Raw genomic sequence first — 11,147 nt, forward strand, 5'->3', positions numbered from 1 at the left:
AATAAAAGCAAATAGTCGGAGTATTATATCAATAAATTGATGAGCGGTTCCCTTTGACGTTTCTGATTATACATAAAATTATATTAATAAATTAACAAAATTTCTATTAATAATGTTATAATTAAATTATATACCTATAATAGTAATAGTACCTAAGTTATAAACACACTATCCGTGAGTAGGTGTTAAATTGAATTGATTTTCCAGAACATCACGTTACTGTCACGGTTTAGTGAATCTTGTGACGATATCGGAGAATGTCAAAATGCTGACAAGTTAAATGATTTTCGAGCTATTAATAATGTCCCTTATCAATGTGCCTTGTACAGTTTTTGTCCTGACCAATGCTGCCCTTTACGACAAGCTGCGCATCCGACAGAATGTCAAGACGTGAATCCATGTCGAAATTCTATGGTGGCAAATAGTGTAAGTTGAAAAAAATTTATCTAATACGTATGTTTAGTATGAAATACTAAAGATGTGAGTGTGGTTAATTTACAAGGTAAAAATTGAACTGTAAAAATCGATCGTAATTTTGCCAACTTTCTTTTACATAGTAGGTAATACATTTTTTACCATTCAACATTTTGTGATGATTGTAAATTATAATGACTAGTGAAATATGTCATTAATTTATCGCATCTGTCACTGTATTGTCATCACTACTTATCAGCTACCACAAAATGGTTAAATTATATTATGGTAATAGGAAAAAAGGCAGTTAAAAAAAAGCATAATATGGAAAAAACAATATATTTGTTCTTTTTTTTTTAATGACGAACATCATAATACAATAAGTCTATTTAATTAAATGCAATAATCAACAATATATTTATCATCATCATCTTTGAGTAAAGTTTACCTTTATACACCTTAGATGCAAAAATATACATGTGGTTATTTTTTGGCTTAGCATTTCTTTCCAAAAAGAAAACAGCATTTCAGCTCAAAAACGACAACCTGAAATTTGGAATATATATGAAAGTATTTTACTAAGTATTAAACGTACAAAGCTACAAAAAATCAAACAGAAAGGTTTAATGATACATTTTCAGGGTTGAAAAGCAAAAAAAAAAAATTAACGAGTATCCACACTGCATGTAGATACATCGTTAAATAAGTTGTAAATGTAATACATCCATCGCTACGCTCAGATTCTAAAAAAAGTATAATTAGGTTGGTACGGTTACCTAAATATTTTAATCATCGGTTGATAAGGGAACCTAGAGACGTTATAACATTAATTTATTATTAAATTTGTGATTGATTGGTTGTCATGACAACTGTAATGTGTAATCGGGCAGAACAATACAATAATATTATAAGCTCACAGCCTCAACACGATGATATCGCGGTAACGCTTTCGGAGACACACAAAATTATAGAATGACCCCCAGCCATAAGACATATACATGTCAAAAAACATAATTGTATGTAAATGAACCTATGAAGAATACATTATATAGACAAAAAACGTGACTTACCTAAAATTATTATTAGCCATGACTCATATCATACGGTTAAGATGATTAGAATATTAGGTACAAGTAACAACATCATTAGCAATAATATTGTTAAATTATTGTTTTTTTATTATTTTACTTATCTTGACTAGTTAAATGTTTTTTTTTTTCAATTTTTAAGAAGATAAATGCAACTTATATAATTTGTATTAGCTAAATCTGTATTGATTTTTCCCATACCTCTGCTTTTATATAATTTTTTTTTTTTTTTTAATTTCCTTTATTTAATAATATTATAATATATTATATTCAACAAATATTTATTATATTATAATATATTATAATGTATTGTCCGGGCAAAGTCACTTCCAGCGAAATCAAAATTTTAGATTCTGAGTGGATCAAGAAAGCTAGTGGTTTTACAATGATGTTTTTCTTTTTTTTTATCCTGTAAACAAAATTTTTACCAGAAGGAGTACTTCGATTTCAACTTATATACTCTTATCTTTTAGTAAATTGAATCAAAATAGTACTTTAAAGAGGTTATTTTTCGATTTTATCAATGGTATTGATATGAAAAAAAAATGGTATGACACGGGAAAAACCACCAAAATACCTTATTGTTGCTAAGCTATTTTTTTGAACGCTTTGTGTATCACCATAGAAACAAATAACATTTTAAAATAACCGCTAAAAAAATGTAACTATATGAATTTATATTTATATTTATTTGTATTTATTCAATTTATTTACTATTGAATATAAACATAATTTATGAATCTAATTTCAAATTATAAAATATTATTTATAAAACATACTATAATTTTTATTATATAAATAAAATTATATAAATATATAAAATATATTGCTACATACAATTACTAATTGTTACACTGATCTTCCACTCAGAATCGTTTTTTATCCAATTCAATCATTGCATTCAAATCGAATACTGTAAGAATACACTATCCTTTACGTGGACCAAAGGGCCGATGGACAAATTTCCAACACCGCTGACATACTCCACCCTGCTGCACTTATCCGTTTTTTACTTTTTCTATTTTATACCAAGTGGGTATATTAACAAGTGGTTTTGCGTAGGTACACATTGTTATCGATTTATAGATGTTGGAAAAATAAAATTTTGTTTAACAATTAAATATATATCGTTGGCCTTCACTAATATCAATTATAGATTTAAGAATATCAAAAATATATAATTAACAATTTTAAACTTTAAAGTTAATTTTACTTACCCATCTTGGATTTTGTTAAGCAGAACACTATTAAACTACTATATGAGTAAATAAAAAACTTAAGTACAAACCTACTTATTTAGATAAATACATATAATTAATAACAAGTTAAGTTCATAGTTTTAATTCTGCAATCAGTGTTCTACAAAGACAACGCAAAAATATCTAGATAAGATAATAAATAACACTTAAAAAATGTATTTATAGGTACTCGATAAAAGATAACAAAATGTATCTAGAGAAAGTAGATAATTTAAAACTTGCGTTTATAAAGTAGCAATTTCTTCTATAGATATAATATTAATATATACCTAAAAATAATCTTAAATTTTATATTCTTTAAATACGGTTGCCTATTAGTGTTAACAGATAATGGACAATATACTAAAAAATACATTCAAAAATACACACGTAATAAATAACCATTAAAGTAATAAAAAGAACATGATAATAAAATAGAATGAATAGGCTGTATAGCTGACAATAATTAACACTAATCTCACCGAGAAATGCTTGTGTAAAAATAAAATTTTAAATCTTGTCACAAAAAAGAATTTAGATCAATTATCTCAGATAACCATTTTGTTTAAAGAAATTGATACAAAGATAAATATTTTAATGTAGAGAATACACAGTCAAAAACGATGTCAAAAATGTATATCGTATTTCATCCCAATTGTAATAAAGTAAATAAATATTTTTCTTTTGGTTTGCATTTAACATGACATTAAGTGATAATTGCATTACAAGTTACGATAGAGTTATTTCGTTATTTAAATTTTAAAAAAACTGTAGTAGGTGGTTTAGTTATACCTATTTGACGATTTCATATTTGATTAAATGCCATATTAATTTGACATATTTTATACACTATAATTAGTCGAAGAACATTAGCACGATATTCTTAAAAAAAATACTGGTACCTACAATAAGAGTCATAATTTTTTATTTGATAATCTTATAGGTCTATTGTTCGTGTTATAAAATAAACATTTTGTGTTTTTTATAAACAGTGCAAATTCATTCGGAATCATAACACATGGTTACCATCTATCATATATAATGAATGGAATGTGTCATGCACTTGCAATATTGGATATGAATGGGAATCAAGGTTAGCAATGTATTAGTGTGTGTGTGTGTGTGTGTGTGTGCGCGTGTTGTAAATATAATATATATATATAAATTTAAAGTAATTTTTGTTCATAGTATTTTATCCTCTATTCGTCGAATAGTTATGTACTTTGGAGAATATTTTACATTACACATGTCGTATAAGAAGTTAATCCATGCCAAACATTTCGATTTACTGAGATTATTAATATATTTTGAAAATATTTCGTATCATTTTTTTTTTTAGAAATAAAAATCGTTAATGGATTAAATGAAAAGTTTAAATGGTAATACGCCATTTAAATTAATAATTATTTTAAAACCATTGTTGTCAAGTAATATACATTCCATACATTTTACATAGTTGAACCTCATTTACTAATATACTAGGTATAAGTGTATAACTATTCATTTTTGATGTTCTATAATCATACTTAAAATGTGTCTTTGTTTTTAAACAAATATATAATATAGGTACGTTCCTACCTATATACTGTGTGTCATTAAAAACAGGGTACACTCTATAACTCAGCTAATTTATTATATTGCCTACTTATATTACCCTATATAATATATATTTAAATTATGTTTGCGGGACGCGAGACTTAACTATTCATACATTTTTATAACTTACAATTTTTTTTAACTCTTGAATTTAACGCATGTACAATAATTTAACTTTTTAATTCAGAGTACTCTGTTTTTGTGGACAAACGGTATAGGTAGGTATATTTAAAAACTTTGTGTTGATTGCGTTCATTAAAAATGCTATCAATAATATGAATAAATATAAACTATAATTTTTATTTTTAAGATATAGTATGTGTATTGACGTAAACGAGTGTACTAAGAATTTTGATTTGTGTGACAACAAGTCTGAAACTTGTATAAATCTTCCGGGACGCTACAAGTGTATTTGTCGCTGGGGATTCCAGTGGTCAGCAGAACAGCAAATCTGTGTTCCGGATACGTTGGTGAAGAGTGCGGAAATCCGGTTGGTGACTGGAATACATTATCTTTGGTCGATTATCATCATAGCTTGCAATTTAACTCAAAGTATAATTTATTATGTTAAACATATTTCACATACAAATTCAGATAGTTACCACAGTATTTAATGTGCATATTATGCTCAATACTAGAATTTTCATCCACTTTCTATACCTATTGCATTAAGTCAAATCATAAAAATTAAATTGATTTTTAAGATTCTATCATTTTCATAACGAAAACGGTTAAAATACTAACTCTAATAAATTAAATTTTTTTTGAAACAGTTACAAACTGTATTGAAATAATTTTTAACTTTGACAAGAGTTCAAGGCCTATAAAATACATAATATTATACTACCTATATAATTATTACTAACTTATAAAAAACATATAAATAAAACATTTGAAATTCGAATTTATTTTGAAAATAGAATAATTTATAGTTACGTTATAATGTTATATGGTGAAATAAAAAAAAGCTGGTCAGTGGGTGTCACTCTGCTGTAAAGTGGGTTACAAGTGGATCACTGTAATGGATGGTGTTAAATTTGAGTTCAATGGTATAATATCATTGTATATTTGTATACGATATTTTTCAATGATTTTTTCAACGATTATTTATTTTTATGATTTTTTTTACTATTTAGATGATTATTTGTGTTTAGTTTATAGCAAAAGTCTTGGTTGAACTTCAAAAAAAAATTAACTTGTCCCTTATCTATACATTTAATCCAAACAGTTCGTATAATTGTTGCAATTGGTTTAAATTAAAGTTTTATTTTTGAAGAAATATCTTTAGTTATTTGTGAAATAATAATCACTTAAGTATAAACAGCTAACCTTACCTTATCAGCAATAAACATATTAAATAAAAAGAAAATCCATTCTGGATACATGCAGACACCAGGATTTTGGAATTCGAAGGACGATTGTTTTCTTTTGATCTAATTAACGCACAATAATGCTGTGCCGTGATATTTTGTTTGGAAGCAATAATAAATCATCGAATTGTGTAAGTGAATCTCGGTTAAAACCACGTTTGTTAATATTTCTTCAAAATGTTTCCACGAGGGTCGATAGTTCTTCTTCGTGCGTAGAAAAACTATTCCGAAAATTAAATTTACAAACTACAAACTATACTGGATTTCCAATTGATGGATTGGGTCAAATGAAACTCTAGAAGAACGGTATATTCACTGAAAAAAGATAATAAAAAGAAAACACCATTTTTACAATGGTCTTTTACCATTCCAACTCATTATCTTCAATTAGGTAGGCATTGGAAGACAATAGAAAATTAATTAAAATTCTAAAAATGTATACGAATTTGGTTATTTATACCTGTTTTATCCATTGTGTAGTTGAACATTTGCTAATAAATTAAATTTCATTTAAATAAATAAAATATAAGAAATGGAAAAACATTTCAACATTATTGGTAGATCGAAAGTTTTATTTTATTGTATTTACAAAACAAAAAGTTTTCTGATAAAAATGTAATGAAATAACTTATAGGATGTATATTGTATAACATACTAAAAATGTCACAAATTAAATAAGAAAAGTATTATGTTTAATAATGTTTCCGTGAGTTAAAATATAAAATTATAAAAAATCACGGGAATCGATATAGGAAGAAAAATATTAAGTAGGTATGAATTCTTAAAATGTTGACGATCAATGTATAATGCAATTATTATTATTTTTTATGTATAAAAGAATAAAAATAAAAATAATTTTAAGTTTTTTAATAAATTATATAGCTTATGTCGAATGATTTATTTATTTATGTGAAATTGTTTTCAGATATGGTCGGCGTTATGAACGTGATTTAACAACTTATACATCAACTTCAGTTTCTAATATGACTAATTTCATCTGGAATTTCTTCAAAAACATTTGGCATCAAGTTCGTCACAGGATTGGCACATAGAAAGTTTTGTGACAATATATTCATCACGTATTATATTAATGGAATTTACCTATGTAGCTAGACATTACTTGGGTATTATTTATTTAAAATATTGTATTATATTAATACCTAATAGTGCACAATTAATATATTATAATAGTGAGTTATTAAAATTATGTTTTTGGGCTACTATGGTGATTATTCTTTGTATTTCATATGTATTTCTGGTTTGGGATAAAAATGTATTATATACTGTTAGGTATACAGTAATAAATTCAAATACACCCAATAATAAAAACAAAAATGGTTTATTTTATTTTTTAATCAACATTGAAGGATCACATAAAAAAATATTGTTTTTCTGAAGAATTTAATAAATTATTGGAAAATTGAGAATAATAATATCATATTAACATTTAAGGTAAAAGTAAACAATACTTCGTATTTTATATTTGTATTTTTCACAGTACCTTATTAATTATTAATAAATATTTTAACAATTCGAAAAAAACCGTTACAGAGAATATCTTATGTTTTGAAACTAAAATAATATTCATAAAAATGTAATACATTCTTACACATATTATATTTTGTTTTATTTGAATATACTAATATTTTAATTAGGTATGTATACGTATCCTATAGTAGATAAAACTAATAATAATATTTAAGCAATTTATATCATGGGAAATAACTAAAGAAATTAATGTTATATTTATGTGAACTTTGTATTATCCAATAAGTTACCTACTAGTTCTAAAAAGGTAGTTACGTTACGCTGTACAAAAAAATGAAAATTGTGAAATTGTTCAACTGATGATAATCAGAGATAATTTATTTAAACATAATAAAAACGTACAGATACACCGTTTAAAACGGCTAGTGTAATAATCGTCTTACGTTATGCTGAATAATGTTACTATATTATAGCCTGTTTTTGGTTTAATTTAACACAAATCAGACAAAACCGCTAGTTGAACTGGTATAGGAGTAAATCAGCAGTCGTTGATTGGAGCAACTTATGTTATTGGCCATTCCAGTGAATTATTTTTCAAAAAGAAACAAAATGGGGGGGGGGGTTGTACTGTTCGAATAGATGAATCGCTATTTCAAGTCAAGAAGAAGTATATTATATTATTATACGCAAGGACATTTCAATGCGGAGATCATCAACCGTTGAGATACATTAACGAATTTTCCGATGAAAATGAAACTGAACACAAAAATTACGCAAACGTCCCAAGGTGTATGGGACTTTGGAATTTGTTGACAACGATCGGACTCCCAGGTGGAAGGTATTTTTTATCGTTAAAATACGTGACCGGAAAACTCTATTAGAAATCATTAAAAATGAAATACCTACAAACTATGGAACAACAATACATATTACATTAAAATGTTAACAACGAAGAGTGTATAATGTATATTCTCAACATTAGAAAACCACAGATATATTCATGAGATGGATACTAGGACTCGCCACTAGGACTTTTTTTATCGACCCGGTGACAGGCGCACTCATGCTCAAAATATATAGGAGAAGGAGAACAGTGTGTTCAGGATACAATATTAAAAATAAAATTGCATCTCCGCTATTAAATTTACATTTTCGAGAAGAGTGGTATGAGATCTTGCCACCAAAACTCGGAGCATATTTTAAAAGATTTTCTTTTAGACGTGAACAGAAGAATTATGTTTTACGAATCAACTTAATTTTGGTGATTATTTTTGGAATACTATTTAAAGTGGCAAGTTCAATTTCAATAAATCTCTTTAGCTTTATATTAAACCTCAAAAAAAAAAAAATGTCTCGTATTAAACTATAAATCAATCTAGAGTTCACGTATTGTACCCATTAAACCTGTAGGTCATATATTCGATCGCTGCCACCATTATAATTTATAAATATAGTATAATATAGTGAAAACACGTATAATTGTAATATAAATTTATTATTATACAAAACAGAAATATGTATCAATCATCACATTAAAATGTAATATGTATATCTCTAAACATACTTGTATTATATACAATTAAGTTCTTATTATAGTTTTCTCGGTAAATGCTTATTGTATTATAGAAAAATAATAAAACGTTTTCAAGATTTATCATTTAATTTGGAATCTTGAAATATTGCAGCTTTATATGTAAATGATTTTTGGTATAAAATCTCCATAGGTACTATATTAAATTTAAAGTTGTGTAAAATCATACACCTATGTAGTCAATATAAAAATAATAATAACAAAAAAAAAAGTTTAACAATGAAATTTTAGTACCATTGTAATAAATCGTAAACTTCAGGTATGAATACCGAAAGACACAGAAGATTAGTTTTTGTTTTAATAAAGTTTGATACTCCGAGAGCAACAAAATGTATCCGACAAAAAAAGACTGAATATAGTTGGTTCCTAGAAGACAAAACGTTAAAATTATATTTGAGTTTATTTTTCGTCCACTTTGAAAACATAATAGTATGTGCTAAACGTGTAGAACAAAAGTTAAAATACCGTTCTACCATGTTATCATTGAAGGCATTTCTCAAAAATTATATTTTTTCATAATAAAATAATAATTAATCTTGTCGTCTATGCTTTTTTCGGTGACACTGTGAGAAAATAATACACACGGTGTAACAAAAGGATATACGATTCACCAGCTAATTTACCCACTCTGTGTTAATCTAGGACATCTCGGCGCCAAGACATTTGGGCTCAACCACTGGGGCGCCTTGTTATCTGAACAAATACAACAATTATAATTTATTTACAGCTGGATTATTCTACGCAAGCATAATTGCACATGCATATTATAAATACTTGCTGTAGGTCAAACAGTAATTTAACGACTAAAGTGCATAATATATTATCCCCTCGTGAATTTGATATCCAAAAATCCAGACTTACCAGTACCTATTTACAGTATTCCATATAATAATTGATAGGAAAATATTTTTAGAGCTGTGTAGTGTTTATCAACAAAATATATAAGTTCGTATTGTCAAACGTTATTTTAACTGAATAATAATTATATATATTCTAATTATTAAGAATTGAGGTTTGGCTGATTTTTGTTTAAAAAGTGTCTACAGTAATATTGAAGAAGGTTGATGATGCATAATCATAACTAATAAATTGCGTGAATATCATAATTATAACGTATCTTAAAATTATTGTTTGCAACTTAAACTTTATGCTTAATATTTCCATCTATAAAATACTATAATATTTTCCTAGATTAAATAAATAACATATTATATTGAGATATCTTGAAAAATAATGGATCTCATCACTTGTCAAAGTTAAATGGTGAAAAAAATCTAAAAGGTCATTAATTTCATATTATGCCCGTTGAAGCAAAAACTCTTAATCAAATTTTATAGCAGTATTTTTACATTGACACCACACTGTTATCTTCTCTTTTTTAACTTATCAATTGAAAATGGACGTAGGTACTAGGGTGATGCTTATATGGGCAAATACATTTTTTTCTTCAATTTATTTGAGGGCACCTCGTAATTATTTTATACCTACCCCGGAGATACTATTACATGTAAAATTTTTTTTTTTTGAATTTTTTTTAAAGGTCGCTACCAGGAATTGAAAATTGATAAATTTCGAAAAAAATTAATTGTTTGTATATTTTATTATCTAGTATAATTTTTACATATAAGGTAGGTATTATTATTTTAATTAGCCATGTTATAATTACATTCTACAAGTATTTACAATATTATAATATTAAAGTTGATTTTTTTCTGTCCGGATATTTTTGCCTAAACTGTTTTATTAGTAACAAAAGGAACTATTTTTGTGGTGTGTAATTTGTTATATTCCTCCATCAAAGCCACTCCTCTCTCTGCAATATCGTTGACAACTCTCATTGACTGAACGATTGCTTTACTTTTTTTATAATCTTCGTCTTCATCCCAATGGTCGACATCTTTATTAAAAAACTGAGAAGAAATTCCTAATATGTAAAAGAATTTGCGAGTGTTGTCGGTTACAAAATCTTCTAAGTTTTTTCTTAAAACAATTATCTATATTATAGGGTAAATGGATATTTCCCGCCCGACTGTTTTCGGTCTAGTAGGACCCCCCCATTTTTAGTTAATATTAATATTAATAATATTAGTCAGCAATTAACATATGTATAATATTAATAATATTATTAATAAAATAAATTAATTTATAATTTATAATAAAATCTTAATATTAAGAAAATCCTAATATTAATAAAATCTTAATATTAAAAAATCCTAATATTAATAAAATCCTAATATGAAGAAAATCTTAATATTAATGAAATCCTAATATTAAGAAAATCCTAATGTTAAGAAAATATTAAAATTAAGAAAATTCTAATATTAATAAAATCCTAATATAAATAAAATCCTTATATTAATAA

At 26.0% G+C, this 11,147-nt stretch overlaps 1 protein-coding gene across 1 annotated transcript; it reads left to right on the forward strand.

The window, feature by feature from the left end:
• The first annotated feature begins 411 nt into the window (after window positions 1-411).
• On the forward strand, window positions 412-6,758 carry LOC132953362 (vitamin K-dependent protein S-like). The gene is made up of 4 exons (XM_061025844.1): window positions 412-426; window positions 3,733-3,833; window positions 4,647-4,826; window positions 6,632-6,758. Exons 1-4 carry the CDS (start codon window positions 412-414, stop codon window positions 6,756-6,758), a joined length of 423 nt encoding a protein of 140 aa, XP_060881827.1.
• The last annotated feature ends 4,389 nt before the right edge of the window (window positions 6,759-11,147 follow it).

Source organism: Metopolophium dirhodum, unplaced genomic scaffold (assembly GCF_019925205.1).
Source record: "Metopolophium dirhodum isolate CAU unplaced genomic scaffold, ASM1992520v1 scaffold2, whole genome shotgun sequence".
NCBI classification, from domain to species: Eukaryota; Metazoa; Arthropoda; class Insecta; order Hemiptera; family Aphididae; genus Metopolophium; species Metopolophium dirhodum.